The 23581-nt window shown below is 56.7% G+C and overlaps 2 protein-coding genes across 6 annotated transcripts; one reads left to right on the top strand and one right to left on the bottom strand.

Annotated features, from left to right (window-relative positions):
* Positions 1-1281: 1281 nt before the first annotated feature.
* Positions 1282-23581, top strand: P2RX6 (purinergic receptor P2X 6). Of its 5 annotated transcripts, XM_082640099.1 has the most exons (17): positions 1282-1367; positions 2494-3000; positions 4150-4325; positions 4488-4646; positions 5770-5848; positions 9671-9809; positions 15565-15715; positions 17406-17477; positions 20360-20435; positions 20626-20719; positions 20797-20877; positions 20955-21096; positions 21185-21294; positions 22871-22964; positions 23033-23098; positions 23267-23344; positions 23433-23581. In XM_082640099.1, the coding sequence occupies exons 6-17, from the start codon at positions 9748-9750 to the stop codon at positions 23514-23516; spliced, it is 1110 nt and encodes a 369-aa protein (XP_082496225.1). In that variant the 5' UTR covers positions 1282-1367; positions 2494-3000; positions 4150-4325; positions 4488-4646; positions 5770-5848; positions 9671-9747; the 3' UTR covers positions 23517-23581. The 5 variants fall into 5 exon arrangements, 4 of the variants coding, with proteins under 4 accessions (XP_082496225.1, XP_082496226.1, XP_082496227.1 ...); XR_014295672.1 differs by lacking the exon at positions 23033-23098 and having other exon boundaries at positions 21185-21328; positions 23433-23479; XM_082640100.1 differs by lacking the exon at positions 23033-23098.
* On the bottom strand, positions 3214-14636 carry LRRC74B (leucine rich repeat containing 74B). Its single transcript, XM_082640114.1, is given in 10 exon segments — positions 3214-3812; positions 4532-4606; positions 4610-4627; positions 6192-6264; positions 7293-7408; positions 8402-8511; positions 11426-11632; positions 12463-12609; positions 13020-13145; positions 13733-14636. Coding segments are annotated over 10 exon segments (1149 nt in total). The 5' UTR covers positions 13872-14636; the 3' UTR covers positions 3214-3674.

Genomic DNA, 23581 nt, shown 5'->3' on the forward strand with positions numbered 1-23581 from the left:
AACTCTACAGTCCCTAATCACCTGTGTGATTTTAGACACATCATCCTTACAAATACACAGAGGCGATCACATGAAATTTGAGGTGTGCCACCCACACTAAATTCTGACTTACATACAGTCCTCAGAACTTGAAGTTTTGTTTTCTATTATACAAGCACCAAATCTCAGAGCAGGAGAGACCAGGTTGATGCAGCAATCCCCCAACATCATCCCAGAGGGAAGCATTCGGTTCGGGAAAGATCTCCAATGACAACGAAATCACTCCCCCAGAGGAGGACTCCAGCACCCCGGGAAGTCCTTTGAAATCCACCCAACCGCACCATTTTCAAATGCACACTATTCGCTTTGAATCCAGATCCACTGTATTTCACAGGATGCCTGTTGTGTCATTCTACTCGCTCAGCCCCAGTGTGATCAGAGCCAGCTCTGTGATCCGAAGAAATACCCCAATGTCTTCATTTACAAAATGCGGCTGGGGAGCTCCGTAGTTTGTAAGGCCACGTCCATCTGACTGTCTAACAGTGAAAGGAATTGCAGTGCTCGGGGATGTCATTTCTCGCTGTCAACAGAAAGCGAGCGCACTGCCGACCTCACCTGGATTGCTGAAGTTTGTTTACATTTCTGTACTCGGCTCCATTTCCTCTCTGAAAGTTCCTCCAGACCAAGTCCTGTGTGCCCTTCTCAGCAGATGACCTCCCTCCCCAGCACGGCCCCACCCACCCCCGGAGGCCAGCCCTGCCCGCTGTGCCTGCTGTCCACGTGCCGGGCAGCCCGTCCACTGCAGCCAGGACTGCCCGCCTCCCCTAAGCCCAGAGACCACGTGCAGAGGCGAGCTGACTGCCGCGGCTCTCGAACTCGGACGTTGTTACTCATGGGAACTGTGGCTCCACGGCCGAGAACGCCACCTTCGCAGTTTTTCCTTTTCAGCCTCTGCTATGGCCGCGCGATCGTGGGGCGGACGCCCACACGAGGCTCCTCGGGCATCCTTTCAGACCCGGCCCCCACCCCTCTGCCCGGGACACGGCCTCCAGCCCTCCCGCCCGCCCGGCTGTACCATGGTGAGAGCCACCACAGCACCCCGACCTCAACGGCTGCAGCCGCCCAACTGCTGCTGCCGCGCCGCGCGCTCCTAGGACGCGCCGCCGCCAACACCCATTGGTCTGGAGCACCATGGGGCGGGCCAAGGTCTGGAATCCCGCTCCCGATTGGCCAGTACGCGACCCCCAGAGTGTGGCGCGTTCTGATTGGACGTGGGTTTGGCGGGAAGGCTGCGGGGTCGCCGAAGGAAGAGCGCAGGTGGGTGTTCCCGCGAGACCTTGGCCTTCAGGTGGGAGCGGCGCTCCGGTTTCCTGTTCTGTCTACGCCAGGTAGGCGGCTTCCAGGAGGCCTGACCTTGTCAACGCAGCGGAAGCTGCCTGTTGTCCGCAGGGCGGGCCGCCGCAGGGAGCCCGCAGGGCGGGGCGGGGAAGGAGATGCCGGGCTGGGCTGCGCTCGGTGTCCTATCTTGAGGGCGCGGGCAGTCGCGTAACGACAGGCTGGAGTAAGGCAGGGTCTCCCGGGGAAGCAGGAGAGGGTGCCGCCGCCCCTGGTCCGGTCCCGCCACCCCTGGTCCGGCCCCGCGCTCAAACCGAGAGGTCGTCTCACCGCTCTGGAGGCCGGAGGGTCGCCGTCCGGAGCGGCCCCGCGTGGGGCGGGGAGAGCAGGCTTCAGGGGTGCTTATCCCGCAGGATCGGGGGCCTTTACCTTCAGTCACCTCCCGGCTCCGAACACGGTCTCAGGGCGTTAGGGCCTCGTCCTGGGGATGGGGGTGCCCTCCTTCAGGCCGTAGCGCGCGCAGTTGACTTGTAGCTTGTGCCACCGGCCATTTCTTAAGTACAATTAATTTTTCTGATTGTAAAAGTAACATATTTATAGAGTAGAAAGTGTGGAACCTGCAGAAAAACAGAAAGGAAATAAAATCTATAAAGCCACAACCTAGAGACAAACATTGTTAATATGCCAGGGTTGTTTTGTTTGTTTTTCCTGCTAGTATATACATGTATACATTTGTTATCCATACAAGTTGGGCCAAACAACATGATTTTATTTATTTATTAATAGCTTTCCTGAGATATAATCCACATATCAGACATCACCCATTTAAAGTGGTGCACAATTCAATGGTTTTTTTGTATATTCACAGAGTTGTGCAACCACCACCACTATCAGTTTTAGAACATTTTTATCCCCCAAAGAAACCCATACCCTTTAGCTGTCAATCCCCAATTCCTCCCCTCTCCCAGCCCTAGGCCACCTATCATCTTCTTTCTGTCTCTGTATATTTGCCTATTCTGGACGTTTCACATGAATGGAGTCGTACAGTATGTGGTCTTTTATGATTAACTTCTTTCACTTAGCATAATGTTTCCAAGGTTCATCCATGTTGTCACATGTGTCAGTACTTCATTACTTTTTCTCTCTTCTTTTTTTTTTTTTTTTTTTTTTGTTTTTCAGGTCGCGCCATGCGGCATGTAGGATCTTAGTTCCCCAACCAGGGATCGAACCCGGGCCCCCTACATTGGGAGCTCGGAGTCTTAACTACTGGACTGCCAGGGAAGTTCCTCATTCCTTTTTCTCTTAAACAACTTTATGAGACACAGTTCATATACCATACCATTCACTTGTTTAAAGTATACAATTCAAAAACTTTTAGTATGTCAATGGAGTTGTGCAAACATTACCTTAATCAATTTTAGAACATTTCCATCACCCCAGATTTCATCCCTTTTTATTGCCAAATAATATTCCATTGTATAGGTATACCACATTTTGTTTATCCACTCATCAGTTGGTGGGTATTTGCATTTTGTGGATATTATGAACAATGCTTCTATGAACATCTGTTTCAGATGGTTCAGATGTTTTGTGTGTACATATGTTTTCATTTCTCTAGGAGGGGAATTGCTGGGTCATATGGTCAACTCCATGTTTAACCTTTTGAGGAGCTGCCAGACAAACCATGTGGGTTGTTTTTTTTTTTATGTGATTTTCTTATCCTGATTTTCTCACTTAATATCAATCATGTGCATTTTCACAAATTGTTAAATGTTCTTTGAACACTTGACTTTTAATGTTTACAGAATTCCAAATTGTAGTTAACCAATCCCCTGTTATTGGGCATTTAGATTTTTTCCAATTTTCATATTATAAACAGCATTTGCATGTGCATCTTTGGGCATCTGGTTTCCCATGCATCTCTGGTGATTTCTGTGGAGCAGATTAGTCAGAACTTTGGATCGCAGGACAGGCAGTTTTAAGCCTCTTGGTGCATGATGGTGAATTGCCTTCCAAAAAAGCTGTGTCCATTTGCCTTCTCCCAAGTTGACTTTGATAATGCCAGTTGCAGACCACCTTATATTTTAATTGTGTCCAAAGGTCTCCAGGGCAGGGTCTTGTTTGGGCATCTTTGACCCATGCCCAGCTCAGTGTGCAACATATAATACAAGTTCGTGTTACACGAATGAGTGAGAGCAAAGGAAGGCCCCGATTAGTACCGGTGTCTGAGTCACTATGAAGCCTGGCTCCGTAGGACTTACCACCCAGTTGACATAGGGACTCGGTGCAGACTCATGTGTTGAAAGGCATCTCAAAGTTGAAGTGGCAGGTGGGAGAGATGAGGAAACCATACAACATAGTCATTCAGACGGTCTGAAGACGGGCAGGAATTCTTTTTTGTACTCTACTCTGTGGTCAGCCATCTTTATGCAAAGCCCTGGAAGAATGACCTTCACTGAGCTGGTGAGGTCATCAAACTCTCTGTTCACATGGATATCCTGAGGAGAAACCCATTACAAGGCTGTGCGTTATCACTTTCTGAGAACTTGACTGTTAGTATTATGTACCCAAGGTATCAAAAGAAGCTTATTAGGGCATTAGTTGTCCCAAGCCTGAAGGATTGAAGCTGTAAACACATCTCTGGAAAGGCTTTGACTCAGGCCTGGGTTGAAGAAAATCAGAGGTAGAATAAGCAGTGATTTGTGACTAGACTCTTTTCATAATTTGTATTTGGGGATCCTCTCCTTAATGTTTAACCACCTTAGAAAAGAGTGACATTTTTTCTATATTAAAAAGGCAAAATTGAGTGAAAACGGGTTCTCATCTCCTGTGCAGTTCCCCAAGTGAATCTTCCAGCACTAGGATCCACCTGCAGCCAGTACTGGACAGGGAGAGGGGCCGCCTTGCAAGAGCTGAACCTGCAAACCCAAACACTGGTGAGCAGTGAGCATTGTGCCCCCTAAGCCACCTATTCTCTCTCGGCCAGTGAAGAACCCAGGCAGGGGTCTGAGGTGAGACCACCGTGATACCCCACACGGGGGTGGGAGGCAAGTCTGAGTGGCATCATGACCCAGGTTGAACTTGGATGTGGCCACGCCGTGTATCTGCGCTGGGCACTCTTTCTCTAATCCCCACTTTTTTCCCTCTAAAATGGGGAAAATTATACCTCCTAGGGCTGTTGGGAGGATCAGAGTTGAGGTTTATGAGAAGTTCTTACAGAAAACTCCAGCAGCTCTAGGGTAGACAGTGGATTCGCCCGGACAGACCTGAGAACACCAAAGGAGCCTTCACTTCACATAGGATTCCTGGATACCTGAGAAACACACATACAGGTGAGAGACGATGAACCCAGGGAGGCGGGAGGGATCCCTCATCTTTGTTGATGTGGCTCTGGGCGGCTCCGCTCCCTCAGCTCAGAAGACACCTCCCTCAGACATGATGCCCTTGGTGAGGCTGGAGTCGGGGAAGGAAGGAAGGGAGTGGACAGTGACTGAGCCCCCACCCTTCGCCCACTCTGTGCTGGGAGCCAAAGACATAGACACACAAGACACACCCTGCCCTTAAAGAGCTCACCGGTGCAGGGAGGAGAGGAAAGGAAACATAAAAGTATAATGTGAAGAGTGTCATGAGACCGGGTGCACCAACCCTCCCTGGGAGGTAAAGGGTGGGCAGGGGATAAAACCCCCGAGCTGAGCTTTACAGGTGAGGTGGGTGGAGCTGGGCATTTCAGTAAGAAGAGCCGCAGAATCAAAGCTGGGCTGAGAAATTGCACTGTGTGGTAGGAGAATTGCAAGCAGCTTGGGCTGAGAATGATGTGCCTCAAGGTGGGGGGTGGGGGGGTCTGCTGGCAGAGCCCAGAGCCCACGTGCTGTGAATGACACACTAAGCTTGGATTTGTCCAGAGGGGAGTGTCCAACAGATTTAAAGCAGGGGCATGTTTCTGGTGTAGAAAGATCACCTGGAAGCAGGTGGGAAGGAAGGGCCAAGACGGTGAACAGGAGGAGGTGAGAAGGAGGAGTCGGCAGCCCCGTTCCCCCCTCCTCCCCACACTGTTCTGCAGGAGGTGAGATGGAGGGAAGATGTGGAAAGGGAGGGTTCAGCCCAGGCAGGTCTGTGCCGAGGCCCCAGCTTCTGACTCAGTGGGAAGGAGCCCCCACCTAGAGGCAGCCCTTCAGGGGGACAACACGTTCAGGTTCGACTCCCAGAATCCAACGTGCCGATTCCCATCTGGGGGATGGTCCGGCAGGTGGCTGGAAATGGGGACCCAGAGCATAGAGAGAGGTCTGGGTTTCAGCCTGGGCTAGGAGAGGAGTGAGCCTCAGGCTGGGGAAGGGGGTGCTACTGGGGGCTCCTGTGCCAGCTGAGGGCCACGCAGGGCTGGATGCCCCCAGAGCTGCTGGTACAGTGGTCTTTGTGGGCCTACTCCTCCCTCCCTCCTCTGTTCTCTGCTCTCAGTGATCAGCCACACCCTCCCCACTGGAGACAGAACGCCTGGGTGGCCCCTGGGTTCCAGCAAGGCCAGGGGAAGAGCAGGGTAAGGTGAGGGGAAGAGCAGGGTAAGGTGAGGGGAAGCCAGGTGGCCCTGGCCATCTTCAGCAGCGCACAACTCCAGTGGGCTGAGGGGGAGGGGCATCTGGGAGGGAAGGATGGAGGGGGAGGACTCTGAAGAAGTTCTTGGGTCAGGCCAGAGATGGGTGAGTGAATGACAAGGGGAAGAAGTGGTCACATGAGGAATCAGGGGGCCCCCTACCCCACCTTGGCTCTGGGACCCATGTACCCACTGCCACTGGGGTGAGGAGATGTAGTGGGGGAGGGGTCTGTGTGGACAGGCACAGGCAGGTCTGTGCCAGGGCCTTCCCCATCAGGCTAGCACTCACAGCAGGAATCCTCAGTGTCTGGTTGACCTGCAGGCCCAGGCTCAGGGCTCCCACTGCAGAGATGTGGTTGTTGCTGCAACAGAAAGGCATGTGCATGGTACTGCCTTGCAAACAACTGCGCAGAGCCAGGTTGCCCCCAGGGTCTTGGCTGGAGCTGCTGGTGCAGACCCCAGGTCCAGCTTCACGCACACGCCGGGGGCCCTGGGCAGGTCAGTGTGTAAAAGCTTCATCGGAGGCTCCAGTGTTCAGGGAGATTGCCCAGCAAACACACCTAGAGTGTTATTCCCCCCACCTCCTGCACCAGCTGCTGCTCCCTGGCCCTCAGCACTCAGCAGGTGTTCCCACGCATCCTGCCCCACCTGGCACCCCGTACCTATCCCCATGACAGCCACCCAGCTCCCTCCCCACCTCTTCCTACTCCTGATGGGCACAAACTCCAGGCCTCAGCACTGCTCTCGGCTACTCTGTCTCCACAGTCAGCCCCATGTCCCTCTAACTTAGACCCCAGCTTGGCCTTGAATTTCAGCATCTCTCCTCTGGCCATGGCTCCTTCCATAAGGAGGAAAAGTGGGCAGGATGGAGCACATGTCCCTGCCAATGGCAGGCAGGCCCAGCTCATTCTGGCAGCCCTGGTGTGAGGCTCAGCCGCAGTTGCCCATGACCTGTCTGGCCTCTGCCTCTTCCCTTCCCTCTGGGCTGTGGCTCCCGCTCTGGTTTTCCCAGGAGGCCTGGGACCCTGCCAGGGCCTGGAGGAGCAGCCCACCCATGGTAGGCCCCCTCAGCAGCCATGTGCTGACCACTCCTCCTGAAACGGGGAAAACTTGTGTGGAGCACACACCCCACCCACCCCCGCACCAGGCTCTGCTGAAGTTGCCTTACACGTTTGCACTTCCCAGCCCCTGGCCTCGCAGTAGGCATTACGAGTCCCAACTTACAAAGGAGGAACCTGAGTGAGAAGGACGGAGCTGGGCTGTGGCTGCAGCCCCACCATGAGTGTGTGTGGCAGGTTTGGGCACGAAGTGGTAAACAGCAGCAAGATGAGCCCCAGTCCCTGGGTGGCTGTGGGCCTGGAGGCAGGGGCGGGGCACCCCGTGCTCTCACCTCATGTAGACCTCCTCCAACATGTTGTTGGTCTTGAGCCCCTCCCCCAGTGCGGAGGCTCCCAGATCCCCACAGCCGTTATACGAGATGTCCAAGACCTTCAGGAAGATGTTTGCCTGGGACGCAAAGCAGCAACCCTATGGGACCACATGTGAAGGTGGAGGAAGCCAGTCCCCAGCCTCTGAGCCCCGGAGGCCCGAGGAGCAAAGAGCGTGGACAGAGAGCAGAAGACCACAGAGGCTCCAGAAGAGAGCCCTGGGGCTTGGACGATGGTGACTGGCAGAGTGGAAAGACCAGAAGCAAGCACAGAGGGTGGGTGTGGATGCAAATGAGCCTCAGGACTGGGCCATCTTCCTCGGGCAGCAGGCCCCAGAGACATAGTGATCAAGCTCCCCCATCCCGAGTGGGGACCTCTCAAGGGCAGGGCCCCCAAGGCACAGTGCAGCCCAGGGCCCAGAGGGCACCCCAGTGAAGGGCTATTGGATGAAACATACCCAGGGAAATGTGATGGGGAGGAGGGTGGGAGCTCGTGGGTGCCCTGGGGACACACAGCCTGATCTGTCACCTTGTGGGGCAGGACCCCAGGTCAGCCCTCTCAGAGGGCAAGGCAGCGGCTGCTGTTCCCCTGAGGAGGATCCCACAGAGGCAGCTGCCACCGGCAGCATCACAGGCACCTGTGCTACCCACTCCCAAGGCCTACGAACCACAAGACCCAAGGGAGCAGGCAGGGTGTTTGAGAGTGCGTGCTGGGATCCCAGGGCGCAAGGCTGTCATCTCAGGGAAGCATCTGCATCTGCCCAGCGGTGAGCGTGTGTCACTGGACTGCACAGTGTCCCCACTGGCCACCTGTCTGTGATGTCTCAGAAGGTGTGTGACATTCAGCTGTGGACCCCTCACTTAGTGACATGAGAGTGGGCACATGGAGACCACATGTTGTCGTCCTTAAGTAGAGCCAGGAAAATGAAAATCACCTGAAAAAACATTCTTTGAGTTCTGCTGAAAAGATCCAAGACTCATTTCTGAAGAGCTGCGAAAGATGGGGGGCTGGTGCCTGGGAGACCTGGCCCCAAAGGACAGGCCGGAGGGGCTTACTGGGCGAGGCCTCATACCTCCAGTCCCCTGGCGAAGCCTACAGTTCCTGGGCCTCGCAGGTGATTCCAGCTTATGTTAAGCTCAGTGAGTCCTGTGTTTTCTGCCAGGGCTGGTCCAAGCATCTCCCCTTCAGAAACACCAAGACAGACTTTTTATTCACTCTGTTCATTCCTTCAAAAAGTGATATCGATGCCCGCTGTGGGCTGGGGTCTCTGCTGCGCACCAGCGTCAGGGCATTGAACCCCACATGGGCCTGCCCTGCCCTCAAGGAATTCACATTTATTGGAGAAGCTATAAATATAAATTAATGGGATGTTAGCTATTACAGACCACAACAGGGAGGTGTGGGGACAGAGGGGGGGCCAACCCTGCCTAGGGGGTCAAGAAAGCAGAGAGAACCTTGAAGATTGAGGGACGCACTGTGCATGTGGGCAGGCACCGTGGAGAGTGGACCCGGGGAAGAGCGGATGTGCTTGTGGAAATACACGCAGGCCTGGCGCTGGGCCGGCCAGGCAAGCCAGTGGAAGAAGGTGGGAGTGACGGGCACTCGAGAGATGCGTTAAGAAGAGAGAAGGTGGGTGGGAGGGGGCGGAGACAAGAGGCCGGGGGACCAGTTGGATGGCTTGTGCCATGGTCTACGCAAGAGGTGACAGGGCCAGCACAGCTGTGGCAGCGAGGAGGCAGTGGTGTAGAAAAGGAAAGAGCAGGGCTGGGTGGGTAAGAAAGCTGAGAGGTATTTTACACATAAAATGGGCAGAAGCCCTACCCACCCAACCTGCTTTCCACTCTGTCAACACTCAGCTGGTCTGACCTGCTCCCAGTTCTCAGCCTCCAGCTGCCCCTCTTGTGGACCTGCTGATCCCTTTCTTCACCTGGATAAGAGTTCCTCATCCTCACCCAGGAAGCCTTGCCTGTTCCACCAGGCTGGGCTGGGCCACTGTGGACCCCACGTCCACTGTGCTTCCATCCTTCCAGGCTCTGGCTGTTAGACCTCTCTGCCTGGCCCGTCTCTCCCACACACCTGGGAGGCCCTCGGGGGATCTGAATCTGACCCCTGTCCATGGTGCCGGCACCCAGCACAGGCTGGTTTGAAGAAATGCCCAGAGCAGAGGGCTCAGCCGCCAGTTCCACAGAAGTGTTAGCACCTAGGAGAGCTCCCTGCAGGACAGTGAGGACTCCCTGGGCTGCCTCCCAGGGAACCTCCCAGAGAGGGGGGCTCACACCCCGCATCCAGCCCTGGATCTGACACCCGCAGGTTCTCAGACGTGTACGTTGCTCTTCCTCAGACACTCCAGGGCTGGGAGAGGAGGGTGGTGGTTCGCCACTTTGCTGAACAGCTGGAGGGTGAGAAAGTTCTATACCCATGAATTGGCCTCCTGTAGTTCCAATGCTTGTTCTTCATGACCCCTGCAGCCAACCCATGAGGTAGGTGCCACCCTTGCCTTGGGTCAGGTGGGGATACTGAGACCCCTAAGGGAGTCTGTCCCACCCACAGATTCCCACTTGGGGAAACAGCCCATCCCTGCCGTGCAGCCTTCGTGGGGCCTTGCCTTCCAGCCCCTCCATGCTCACTGCCTCTCCTGTGCTAACGCTCTGACCGTGCAGGCCCCGAGGGACGCCTACCCTTAGTTTGTTGAAAGTCTTAAATGAGCTTCTCTTTTTTTTTTTTTTTTTTGAACTAATGTTTTTATAGTTACCTTTTTTTGTGTGTGTGTGTGGCTGTGTTGGGTCTTCGTTGCTGCGCGCAGGCTTTCTGTAGTTGTGAGTGCGGGCTACCCTTCCTTGCAGTGCGCAGGCTTCTCATTGCGGTGGCTTCTCTTTTTGCAGAGCACGGGCTCTAGGTACGTGGGCTTCAGTAGTTGTGACACGTGGGCTCAGTAGTTGTGGCTCACAGGCTCTAGAGCGCAGGCTCAGTAGTTGTGGCACACGGGCTTAGTTGCTCCGCAGCACGTGGGATCTTCCCGGACCGGGGCTTGAGCCCGTGTTCCCTGCATTGGCAGGCAGATTCTTAACCACTGAACCACCAGGGAGAGTTTCTCTTTTAATTTCACTGATTTCACAGTAGTTTTCTTAGAAGGCAGACTGTCTCTCTGGCGGTTAAACTCTAGGGCTGATTTGCCCAAGCCAAGGCTGACGCCACCCCCACTCACACTAAGCAGTCAGAACAGTGATCCCCAAACTTTCTGGATCAGACAAATCTCCTGGGGCACCTGTTAAAATGCAGATGCACCCGCATCTCCCCCAAGAGGATACAGAGGTTCAGGAGGCCCAGGGCCACGGAATCTGTATTCCTAACCCAGGGTCCCAGATGATTCTTAAAATCGATTGGGGTGGTTGAGCACAGGCAGGTAGAACTGCATGTTCCTGGCAAAGCAGCCGGCCCATGCAAAGGCCCTGGGGCATGAGAGAAAGTGGTAAGATCAAGGAATCCCACTGATGTCTTCCACAGCACTTGGAATGAAATCCTCATGCCTTTTGCCATGATGTGTAGTTCTGCGGCCCTGCTGGCTCTCCATCCCACAGCTGGACCCTCTCTCCTGGCTTAGTAGCCCAGTCACACTGGTGTCTATGTGCCTGGGAAATAGTTCCTCTGCTTGAAATGCTCTCCCTCTGGTCTTGCCATGTCTGATTCCTCCCCCATTGCACATTTCAGCTTAAACATCTCCTCCTCACAGAGTCCTCCCCAGTGGTCACCTCTCTAAAGCGGGGAGGGGCTCCACATTCGTCTCTAGAATCAAGCCCTGTTTGTTTCTTTTGTAACACAATAACTATGGAGAGTTATCTTGTTAATATGTGTTCCTTGAGGGCAGGGACTTAGTATACTTCATGGCTGGATCCCTAGTGGCTGTCAGCACCCAGCACATGCAGTGGTGGGCAGTAAGACATTCGGGGAATGGGCCGAGAGTTCTGTACAGGAATGGGGGGTGAGCAGGATCCACAGCATGGATGCTCAGAGTGGTCCTGCCTACTCCACCCACCCTGCCCCAGGAAGATGGACATGAGTGCCACCATGGTCGCCCTGGCCAGTGGCTGGATGTTACCTGCTTGGTCATTCAGCTGGTTATAGCTCAGGTCCAGGGGTTTCAGGCCTGTGTGGGCCAGCAGGAGTTCAGCAAGGTACTGGGCCACCTGCTCCTCCAGGCCATTCCCTGCCAGCTGTGCCTTCTGCACAGCCGGGTTCACCGCCAGGGTGGCACAGACAGCCCGGGCTCCCACCGCTTCCAGCTGGTTCTCCGACAGGTCCACATCTGGGGGCCGGCACCACTCCTTAGTGGTGGGATCCAAAGCCAGGCATCACCCTCCTCCCTCCCGCACACCTTCCAGGACTGACACAGCAGGAGGGGCCTTGCAGTCAGACTGTCCAGGGGTGGATGGTGAGTCTGCCACCCATCAGCTGGGTCCCCTCCGGCCCCAGGCAGCTCCCCAGACCTCAACCCCCACTCCATGTCTCCACGAGTTTTGTCAAGAGGCTAAAACCACCTACTTTGTGGGGCTGTGGAGGACTCCTGCGATGTAGATGCAGCCACCCCACTGATGATTCGTGCCTGGCATAACACAGCCCACCCACATAAGCCCCTACTGCCACATTTCTGGGGACTGGCAGTGACAGCCCAGGTGGCTGTGCGTGGAGCTCATATGTGAGCAGACGCTCCGCTGAGCATATGTTTCCCACATACCCAAGGTCTAAGTGGCATTGTTGGGCCCACTTCACAGATTGGAAACTGAGGCTCAGCAAGGTTGGCTTCTTGCCCAGGGTCACCCTGCCACAGAGGCAGCATTTGAATCCAGCCCTGACAAGCTCCAGCACCCCGCCCCCCGCGCTGCCCAGCCCCTGACCCTCTGTGCCGCACTCTCCCACCTGCATTCAGGCACTGGGAGGACGACATATGCAGGGGTGCTGGCTAGCAGAAGAGGGTAGAGGAGGGGTCCAGCACTGGGTGCACCACAGAGGGTCTAACTCCACCCCACCCTCCCCACCCTGTGATGAGGCCCCGCCCCCAGCAACACCGGCAGGCCGGGGGGTGACAAGGCCCGGTGTGGGGGTAGCCTGCCCCCCTGTCCCAGGCACGGCACCTACCACAGATACTGCTTTTGCTCAGAGCACCTGCCAGGGCCTCCGTGCCAGCCCCACAGAGCCCGCTGTCCCGAAGTTCCAGCTGCTTGATGTAGGGATTGGAGGTCAACACAGAAGCCAGAGCCTGGGCATCCTGGGGCAGAGAGGGGCCTGAGGGGCCTGGCCCTTCCCAGAGCTGAGGGCCCCAGATAGCTAGCCAGTACCCAGGCTCTGTTTGCAGGGCTCAGCCCACTCAGTGCCCTCCAGCTGGAAGGACCTCCCTTTCCCACAGACCCAGGGACACCTGCTTCTCCTTATAGGCTCCACCCAGGAGCTTTGCTGACTCTCCAGCAAGTTATGAGCCCCTTGCAGGCTCCCCAGCCCTTGTACTGAACTTTGTCATAGCCCCGATCCCACCTGTCACCCATTGTGGGGGATGGGACATGCCTGGTACAGAGCAAGGCAGGGGAGTGTGTGGATGGGCTCAGGAAGGGACCACTCCCATGGCTGCTGCTCCCAGGTCCTTGCCCTCCAAGCCTGGCCCCAGGATCCCTCCAGGGCTAGCTGGGGCCCCAGGCCACAGTGCTGCAGGTTGAGCTCTGGGGTGCTCCCTTGGCGCAGAAAGCAGGAAGCAGGCACGACGCTGTGGGCCCAGCAAGACCTCAGGTAGAGGGTGTCCTTGCCCAGTTCTCCAAGCTTGTGGGTGCCTGATAGGAGACAGGGATAGATGTGGACCCCTCCCCTGCCTCCATCACTATGCAGCCTTGTTTTCCTTCTAGAGGAATTTCCTCCTGCTAGTAGGGGCTGTTGCCCCCACATACAGACGAGGACATTGAGGCTCAGAGAATGCAAATCCTTTCCCCAAAGTCATGCAGCTTGTAGCAGCTGATCCTGGTCCTACCCTGCCTGTCTGACACCAAAGTGCATGCTGTCTCTTCCGCTGGATTGCAGACCACATACGCTTTATGAACATTTTATGGGAAAGGAAGCTGAAGCAATTCTAAGTTCTATACATCCATTACTTTAGTTTCTCCTGAGGGTTGGGAAAACCCAGCCCTGATCCCATGTCAGGGTGGGACAGCCCTTCTTACACTGGCAGGATTTTTGCATCTTAACATCATTTTGGAAGCCTGTTCTAATCGTGGAACTCCTGATGCCTCCAGGAACATTACGGAGATGGCACAGGGCTGGAGCGGCCGCCAGCTGCCCCGAAGGTGTCCACGGAGGGATGCGCTCCTGCTGAACGGGGTCCCCTGCCTACTTGGCCCCAGCCTGCCCCTCGGCCCGTAGGCACCTTCTTTCTCCTGGTCGGAGTTCGAATCCGCGTCCGAACCCTTCTGGGCCTCCGGGACCCCTGCAGGACGCCCAGCGGCGGCCGCCGCCCCTTCCTCCATCTCTTCCTTCTCTCCAGGCCCCTCGCAGGGACCCCTCATGGTTACTTCCACTCTGCACTCGCGGACACCGAGGCCGGGACTGCGAGGGCTGCATCGGGAACGCAGCCAGGGGATGTGGGTGGACCCTCCGGTGCATCGACCTATCGAATGCGATGCATGGCGAACATGCCCCTGCTGCAGCCAATAGAGAGCCTCCCGGCTGGCAGTTGCCCAGGCGACCCCGAGTTGTTGGTTGCTGCGAACAGCGCTGCGGGCCCGGGCTGACCTTGACCCGCTTGCAGCCAGGACCGATTGGCGCGTGGCGGGCTTGTCTTCCCGTCGCCCTAGGCGGCTCCAGCATCGCCCCCTTTCCACTCCAGAGCCTGGGGGTGGGGCAGCTCCTCGGGGGCGTCGCAGAGGAGGCTGGGGGACCTTGCAGGGCCTGGCCACCTCCTCTCTGGAGCCAGGGTCATGCTCCCATTCTGTGGGTCCCAGCTCTCACACGCTCTAGCGTTGCATATGTTGCTCCCTCCACCGGGAACATTCCTCCCCAATGCTGCTTGTTGAACTTAAGATCTGCAAGTGTCAGTTCAGAGGCTGCTTCTTCCTCAAGCTTTCCTTGTCCTCCTCTGGGCTCCTGCTGGCCCATGCCACCCTCTCACAATACCTATCCCACCTGTCATCACCCCAAGGAGGTGAGGCCAGAGGGCAGTGGACAGAGACTGCTCCTCTCTGTGTGTCCGGGGCCCAGCAGAGGGAGCCTGAAGCGGATGGGAGGCCCAGGGCAACTGGGGGTTGGGCCTGGGAGGTGGAGGCTGAATCCCATCCTGAGTGTCCCTTTAAAAGCTGCTGGCCTGGCCCGGCTTGGCGCCTGCTTTACCTCCCGTTCAGCTGTGGCTGCAGCTGCTGTGCTGACTCACGCGCCCCAGCCGCCGGCAGGATCTGGGAGCATGGGCTCCCCAGGGGCCGTGGTGGGCTGGGGGCTTCTGGATTACAAAACGGAAAAGTATGTGAGGACCCGGAACTGGCGGGTGGGCGCCTTGCAGAGGTTGCTGCAGCTGGGGGTCATGGTCTACGTGGTGGGGTAAGAGAACGGCTCCTGGGCGTGCTAGCCGGAGGGATCACGGCTCATCCTGCTGGGCTGAGGGGTGAGGGTCTGACTCTTCAGGGGCTGGGCTGGTGGTCGTGGAGCAGGGCAGGAGGTGTGCAGAAGGAAGGCTCTCCGTCTGTCTAGAGGCCAGTGGGGTGTAAGAGCAGGCTGTGTGCTTGGGTGCCCACCTGCATTCTTTCCTGTGCCTTGTTCCCAGCCCCATGTTGGCCTTGGGCACAGAGCAGGATGGGCCCCCATCCCTGCACAGGAGGCCCCCGGCCGGCAGGAGGTAGTCCCTGACACTTGTGAGAGCTGAAGCACTAAGGCCCCCAGTAGAGACCACCAGTTTAAGCTGGGTCGGGGTAGTCTTTAAAGAGGAAGCTGGATCTAGGCGGGGCAGGGGGAGGGGATTGGCTGGTGAAGGAGGTGGTGGTGGGCATCTCCAAGCCCATGGGTGCCTGGTGAGGGTACTGGCTCTCCTATGCATGGCCAGAGCCTCTGGCCTGTGCAGGGTGTTTGGTGTGGGAAATGAGGTCAGGAGGAGGTGGGGCCCCTGAATGCTGGCCTGGGAGCCAGGAGAGTATAGGGGGAGAGACTGAGCAGATGGTCCCAGATCTGCCGTGTGCCGGGGACATACCATACCACCTGTTGCCTCCTCCTCAGGTGGGCCCTCCTTGCCAAAAAAGGCTACCAGGAGCAGGACCTGGACCCCCAGATTTCTGTCATCACCAAACTCAAAGGGGTTTCCGTAACCCAGATCAAGGAGCTGGGGAACCGGCTGTGGGATGTGGCTGACTTCGTGAAGCCGCCACAGGTGGGTGACTTGGTGCTACTGCCAGGTACTGGCACCTCTGATACCACCCCTGCACCGAGTGTGTGCAAGAGAGGGATGTGATGCCACAGGGGGTGCTGGTGCTGTCACAGGGCCACGCTCGGAAAGGGCCTTACAGAAGAGTGGTGTCTGGACAGGGCTTTCAGGGATGTGTAAGAGGTTTCCGTGTGGAGGAGGTAATGTGTTGGGAAGCCAGGCCAGAGGGATGCATTTACAAAGTCTGCGTCTGGAGTAGATAAAGAAGATGTGGTACATGTATACAATGGGATATTTCTCAGCCATAAAAAAGAATGAAATAATGCCATTTGCAGGTACATGGATGGACCTAAAGAGGATCATACTAAGTGAACTAAGTCAGGCAGAGACAGACAAATACCATAGGATACCACTTATGTATGGAATCTAAAATATGACACAGATGAACTTATCTATGAAACAGAAACAAGACTCACCGACATAGAGAACAGACGTGGTTGCCAAGGGGAGGGTAGTGGGGGAGGGATGGATTGGGAGTTTGGAATTAGCAGATGCAAACTATTATATACAGGGTGGATAAACAACAAGGTCCTACTGTATAGCACAGGGAACTATATTCAGTATCCTATAATAAACCATAATGGAAAAGAAAAATAAAAGTCTGCATCTGGAAAGGATAGGAGTGTCTAGGAGCTCAAGGTTTGAGCTTGAGGGTGGGGTGAGAGGGGTGCAGGGTGCCAGGACCTGGAGCTTCCTGGACGCCTCCTCTCTGACCTGGAACACTGCTGTCGAGTGCTCCTCGTCTGCCCCTCCCATGCTGCATTTCCGGCAACTTCTCCCTCCACCCGATTGTCCACAACCTTAGTTTCCTCCTCTGTCCTGCTGATGCCCAAATTCTAACCCCAGTGACCACCTGCCCTGAGCACAGCTGCCTCCTGGGTGCACACCCACCGCATCCAAAGAGAAATCATCTCCCTCTCCCAGTGTGGCCTTTTGTCATCCAATGACATCCACCAGTGCCAAGGCTGGACCTGCTGGATGCCTTACCACCCCTCCCTCCTGTTCATTCCATTTCCTAACAGCTTTCACAACTGCTCACGCCATCCCTGGATGGCTGAGGTCTTCTGGTGGGTTCCCATGCGGCAGCCAGGCTGAGCCTCCCAGCCCTTACCTTTGACCCTTAGGAAGCTTCCTTTCATGATGGTGGCCACCAAGCCCCTCTAGATCCTGACCACCACCATGCCCGCTGCCTCTGCCCCTGCCCAGCCCTCGCCTCCCCTTCCTGGGCGTGCATCCCCCACACCAGCTGAGCTCTCGTGTGCAGCACACAGGCACCAGTCATCTTTTGTCCAGACAGAACTTACCTCCGGCTCCCCTGGCCCCTGGCCATGCCTGCAGTGAGGGGCACACCTCCGCACGAGCCTGGATCTTCAGTGCCTGGAAGCAGGAGGCTCTTGGAAAATTCTGGTTGAGCAACTAAATGAATGTGAGAGGCACACATGGGCTCAGAAATGGCCAGCAGCCCAGCCAACCTCCCGTCTCTGCCTCCCTTGCCTCACTGCAGAGCGTTTTCCTGGGGCTCAGGACTGATGACCCGATGGGGCCAGGGCCCCTTCCCCACAAGCCAAGCTGCCGGCTTCTGGCATCTCCCGATGGGAGCAGGGAGCAGAGACCAACCCTGACACTTGTCTTCTAGGGAGAGAACGTGTTCTTCTTGGTGACCAATTTCCTTGTGACGCCAGAACAAGTTCAGGGCAGATGCCCAGAGGTAAGGCTGCCTGAGGGCTTCCCAGCAGGTTCCTAGTTCCAGAATCTCCTGCTGCTGTCCCCCATGAGGTGTCCAGGTCCCTCCGCATCCTGGTCCCACTTCTGGGCACTCTGGAGGTTGTCAGGGTAACACCCAGAACGGGGCACAGTGCTCAGGTGGGCTATTATAATAGCAAGAGGCAAGCTGGGGGACCTCCCTGGTGGTGCAGTGGTTAAGTATCCGCCTGCCAATGCAGCGGACACGGGTTCGATCCCTGGTCCCACATGCTGCGGAGCAACTAAGTCCCTGCGCCACAACTACTGAGCCCACGCGCCACAACTGCTGAAGCCCACATGCTTATAGCCCATGCTCTGCAACAAGAGAAGCCACCACAATGGGAAGCCCGTGCCCCACAATGAAGAGTAGCCCCCGCGCGACACAACTAGAGAAAGCCTGCACGCAGCAATGAAGACCCAGTGCAGCCAAAAAAAAAAAACAAAACAAACCAGGCAAGCCCTTTTCTACGCACAGCCTCTATTAATGTGTGCTGGGGCAGCTTCCATTTTTGTGCGCAAACAGCACACTCCTGCTTATGCTGTGCTCAGGGTCCCTTATGGTCTCTGGGTACTTTTCACTACAACTGTGGTCAAGTCCATCTCCTGCCATCTTCAGATCCATTTCTTATCCAGAAATGCAGATCCTCCCCCTGAAATCTCACCTTTTCCCCTTGCCTAGGGATGTCCCAGGGATCCAGCCTCTGTCACAGAGCCCACTGACTCTTCTCTCCAGCTGTGGATTTTTTTCCAATTTTTAAAATTGTGATAACATACATGTAACATAAAATTTACCATCTTCATCATTTTTAAGTGTACAGTTTCCTAGCTGCGGATTTTGTTTGAACAGTCAGGAACCACGACATAGCCTTGGAAGCCTACCTCCCTGGTGACATCTTTCTTTAATCGAGGCTAAAAGTTAATCGCTTGCTGGACTGGAGAGTAACTGTGTGGTCCCTGCCCCTAAGTCCTGGTCGTTGGTCCCACCACAGTTGCTGGGGATGTCACATGTCCCTGTTCAGCCCCATCCTCAGAGGAGGTGATGTGTGTGCACTGGGCAAACGCACGATGTTCTTCCCTTTCCAGATGCTCAGACGACGCCTATTTATTGTTCAGTGTGTGGACTGTCCTGAAATTTTTCTGGGGCCATGGTTCTGCATTTTCTGGAATCCATGGGATTCCTCTTTGCCCTGTGTCCTGGCTTCCGGCTTGTCCCATGAAACTGACCACCAGATCTGACCACCTGGCTTCCTGAGAGCAGCTCCTCTGAGGGTTCTGGTCGTCTGGTCCCTCCCAGCACACCCACTGTGTTCCCTGTAGTGTTAGAGCTTCAGAAAACCTGCTGAGCCTCCCCCGGGGCTGCAGAAGTCCAGCCCGCATACGCCAAGGAGCTTCTGCACAGACGGCCCAGCCACGATGCCAGGTCCTGCGACAGGGGCAGAGGCTGCAGCTGGGAGCCCCAGGGAGGTGCCTCCTCTGCCAGCCCAGGGCCTCAGGAAGTGTTTCCCACTGGACTCAGAGACTCAGGATCTTGATGCTGTCCAGGCAGAGGGGGCTGCGTGGGCAAAGGCCCCTGCTGTATGGGGTGAGGCATCTCTGGGGTCACCTGCTGCTCAGTGGGGTTGGAGCCTCTATTTGGACTGGAGTGGGAAGGGTGGAGCCCAGGATATCAGGGCCCCAAGAGTCCTGCTGTGGAGCTGAGCTTGATCACAGGAGCATGGGGGGCACAGAGGGGCTCAGAGGAGGGGCGCTTCATCTTCTGTGCTTTGGGAGGGATGATTCGGGCTGCTGGATGGAGGAGGATGAGGCTGAGATGGGGACCCATGTTGGTCACCATGGGGTCTGGACAAAGGAGATGGTGGCCCAGCCGGGGTGGAGAAGAGGGGCAGATTCAGGACACAGGTGGGGACAGCAAGCAGAGCAGGTGGCTCCACACCATCCTCTGCCCTCTAATCACATTTGGCTCAGAGCCCCTGAGCCCTTCTTACCACCGGATGCTGTGTCCCCCCTGCTGCCCCTGAACTGGGTGCCCTGGGCAGCAGCGTCAAGCCTCACCCGGGACAGAACTACAGAACTGCCTCCATGAGGCTGTGCCTTCCTTTTGGGGCCTGGGACCCCCGGAAAGCCCACCACCTTCCCCTCTTGGCTGATCCCCAGAACTGTCACTGTGTGCAGGCACCTATGTCCCTGTTTTACAGAAGAACCAGCAGGGAAGGGAGGAGCCTGTGTACTTCCCAGGCCCCTCCCACCAGGGCCGCCCCCTTGGTCGGCCCCCAGCACCTCTGCCCCGGCATGAACTCACCTTCCCCACGGTCCTGCCATCTTCCCTGTTCTGTCCTCTGAATTGGACCAGAGGAGTTGGGCCTGGATGAACCACTTCTTTTTTAAAAATATTTATTTATTTATTTGGTTGTGTGAGGTCTTAGTTGCTGCAGCCGGTCTCCTTAGTTGCGGCTCGCCAGCTCCTTAGTTGTGGCATTCCAACTCTTAGTTGTGGCATGTGGGATCTAGTTCCCTGACCAGGGATCGAACCTGGGCCCCCTGCATTGGGAGCGCAAAGTCTTATCCTCTGCGCCACCAGGGAAGTCCCCCTGGATGAACCACTTCTGCCCCTGCAGAAGTAGCAGGGCAGGAGTCTTGCTCGGCCTTGGAATACAGCAATTGCACCCCTACCCAGCCAGGGCTGTTCGCCACCCCCTTTCATTTGCACCCTCCAGCTTTCTCTTGTGCCCCCAAACTCAGGGATCCCTGAGGGGCTAAGGCAGGGAGGGGCGTGTCCCTGTGGACTGCAGGGCAGGTCAAGGAGGAGGCATCCCTTGGCCCTTGGCAAGTCTGCTCTCTCACCCCTAGCACCCCTCCATCCCGCTGGCTAGCTGCTGGGCCAACCAGGACTGTCCTGAAGGGGAGACAGGGACCCACAGCCACGGTAAGCGGCCCCCCAACCCCCACCTTGCAGTGCTTCCACTGGAGTGGGGCCTCCGGGGGGCCTGGTGGGACCCTGGGTGGCTCACCAGTGCACATGGTGCCTCTGCGTCTCTCTGTCAGCGGCCCCCTCCCCACCCCTACCCAGGCCCCATGGAGATTTGAGGGCCTGGAGTTTGTCTTGCGTTTTCAAGGCGTAAAAACGGGCCAGTGCGTAGTGTTCAACGGGACCCACAGGACCTGTGAGATCCGGGGCTGGTGCCCAGTGGAGAGTGGTGCTGTGCCTGTGTAAGTCTCCCCCACATCCTCCACCCCTGCCCCAGGACCACAGAGCCTGCCACTCACCGCCCCACCCTGCCCCGCAGGAAGCCCCTGCTGGTCCAGGCCGAGAACTTCACGCTGTTCATCAAAAACACCATCACCTTCAGCAAGTTTAACTTCTCCAAGTAAGGTGGGGGGGTCCTGGCTGGTCGAAGACCCTCTGTGTCCCCTGCCTGGCCTGACCCCCGCCCACCCCTTTCAGGTCCAATGCCTTGGACACCCAGGACCCAACATATTTCAAGCGCTGCCGCTACGACCCGCGCTCCAGCCCCTCCTGCCCTGTGTTCCGCATCGGGGACCTTATGGCGGCAGCTGGAGGGGTCTTTGAGGACCTGGCGTTGCTGGTGGGTCTGTGGAGGGGGCAGGGTTCCGGGAGGGCTGGGAGAGGGCCCCGGGCCCCAAGCCGGTGGAGCAGTGCTGTTCTGTGTGCAGGGCGGTGCCATGGGCGTCCACGTCCACTGGAACTGCGACCTGGACGCCAGGGGCTCTGACTGCTGGCCCCACTACTCCTTCCAGCTGCAGGAGAGGAGCTACAACTTCAGGTGCGGCCCCCACTGCCCACCTGCTCCGAGCCAGGTTCTCGTCTGCCTGTCCTCCTGTGGCGGCTGGGACAGACCACCCCTCCCAGAACTCTGGATGCCCGCTGTGTGTGGGAGGGGGGCCCAGGGGAAGGAGGAGGTGGTCTCAGCTCCACGATCCCCAACACAGGCTCCATCCAGCCTCCCTCCTGAGCCCTACCCCCTCCACCCCACACCCCTGCTGCTGCTGGGACCCCTCTCCCAGCCCCTCCTCCCCCATCCTGCCTCTAGCACCTCCCTCCACTGCACAGGGGTCTTTCTTTTTTACTTTTCCCTTAAGGTTTTATCAAAAAATTTACAAAAATCTATAGAAAAGTTCAAAGATTAGTACCGTGAACACCCATATAGCTGTCATCTGGGTTCACCAGGGTTTTTTTTGTTTTTTGTTTTTACCATTTTGACCCGTTTGCTTTCTCTCTCCTCTTTAGACTGAGATGGATATATTTAGATAGATTTCAAACCAAACGGTTTGAAAGTAACGAGCAGATGTCCGGCAGACACTCACCCCTCCCCAGGCTGTCCTGAGAATAAGGACCTTTCCCAAGTGACCGCTGTCCTGTTGTCACATTCAAGAAATTTAACATTGGCAGAATGAATCTAATATTTAAATTTCCCCAATTGTGCCAATAATAGTCCAAAATCTTTTTTTTTTTTTTGCGGTACGCGGGCCTCTCACTGTTGGGGCCTCTCCCGTTGCGGAGCACAGGCTCCAGACACGCAGGCTCAGCAGCCATGGCTCACGGGCCCAGCCGCTCCACGACATGTGGCATCTTCCTGGACCGGGGCACGAACCCATGTCCCCTGCATCGACAGGTGGACTCTCAACCACTGAGCCACCAGGGAAGCCCCCAAAATCTTTTTATTTTCCAATCCAGGGTGTACTCAAGGAACTTGCATTGCATTTATTCTCATGCCTTTGAGTCTCCCAAGCAGACCTTCCCCTGCTGCTGCCCAGTGGGATCCTATCTTTCTATCACCTCATGTCAACTCGTCACTTGCGTGCACACACACGCGAGCACACACGCGTGTGCGCTCGCGCACAAACACACACGAGCGGACCTTGCCTGGACTGGTTTCACTGACCTCCCCTGCCCTTTGCAGCTGTGTGGAGCTGGCCCCCACCCATGCTCTGCTCCCCTCAGCTCTGTGCTCTCGCTGGTGCTGATTTGTCTAGACCTCCTTCCTGATCCCTGGAAAACCAACCTGTGTGTCCCCCACTGCAGAAAACCTTCCCTGGTTCCTAGGGGAGAGTGAGCTAGCCCCTCTGGACCCTCACAGCCCTGGGCCTGCCCCCCAGCTCCCCCCACCCCCACTGCAGGTGTCTATTTAGAGACCCCTCTGCCCCTTCCCCTCAGCAGGCAGGGAGCTCCTGAGAGGCGGGTCCTGCTTGCTCTTGCCCTGTATCATCAACAAACAACCCAGTACTCAGGGTAGGGCTGGGGATTTGTGGAGTCAGTGGGTGAGTAAGGTGGAGGCCTGGGAGGGCCAGCCTGGCCGGGAAGCGGGCAGAACAGGCCACCGGACTCTCTCCTGCCCCCAGGATGGCCACTCATTGGTGGGAGTCCTCGGGTGTGGAGGCCCGGAGTCTGCTAAAGCTCTACGGGATCCGTTTTGACATCCTCGTCACTGGGCAGGTAGGTGGGCAGGGGCGGGTGGGTGGGGGGTGACAGGCACGGCTTAGAGGCTCACCCAGGTCTCTCAGGCAGGGAAGTTCGGGCTCATCCCCACACTCATCACTCTGGGCACAGGAGCAGCTTGGCTGGGCGTGGTGAGTCTGGCTAAAGTGAGCTCCCTCTGGCTTCGGTGAATGTGGGCCCAGGCCCATCCGATGGCACAGCCGAGCCCCCTGATGTTAGGTCTAGTTGGGGGGAGGTCTGGGGAGGTGGCGGGAGGGCGGGTTGGGGGCCGGGACACAGGTCAGTCCTGCCTCTCCCAGATCACCTTCCTCTGTGACATGCTGCTGTTGTACGTGGATGGAGAAGCTCATTTCTACTGGAGGACCAAGTATGAGGAGGTAAGCTGCTGGCCTGCCTGGGCCCTGGGCTCTGCTACACTTCTGGGGAACGTCGGCCTGAGCCCTGACCTGCTGTCCTCATCTGCAGGCAAAAGCTCCAAAGGTGACCACCAGCCCTGAGGAGACAAAACCGGCATCTGCACCCCTGCACCTGGCTGCCCAGGCTCCTTAGAGGGGGCCCAGCGCCTGTCCCAACGTCCAGGGCTGCTACCAGGAGCTGGACACCAAAGCCTTGGC

Source organism: Mesoplodon mirus (genome assembly GCF_964341445.2).
Source record: "Mesoplodon mirus genome assembly, chromosome: 13".
Taxonomy (NCBI): domain Eukaryota; kingdom Metazoa; phylum Chordata; class Mammalia; order Artiodactyla; family Ziphiidae; genus Mesoplodon; species Mesoplodon mirus.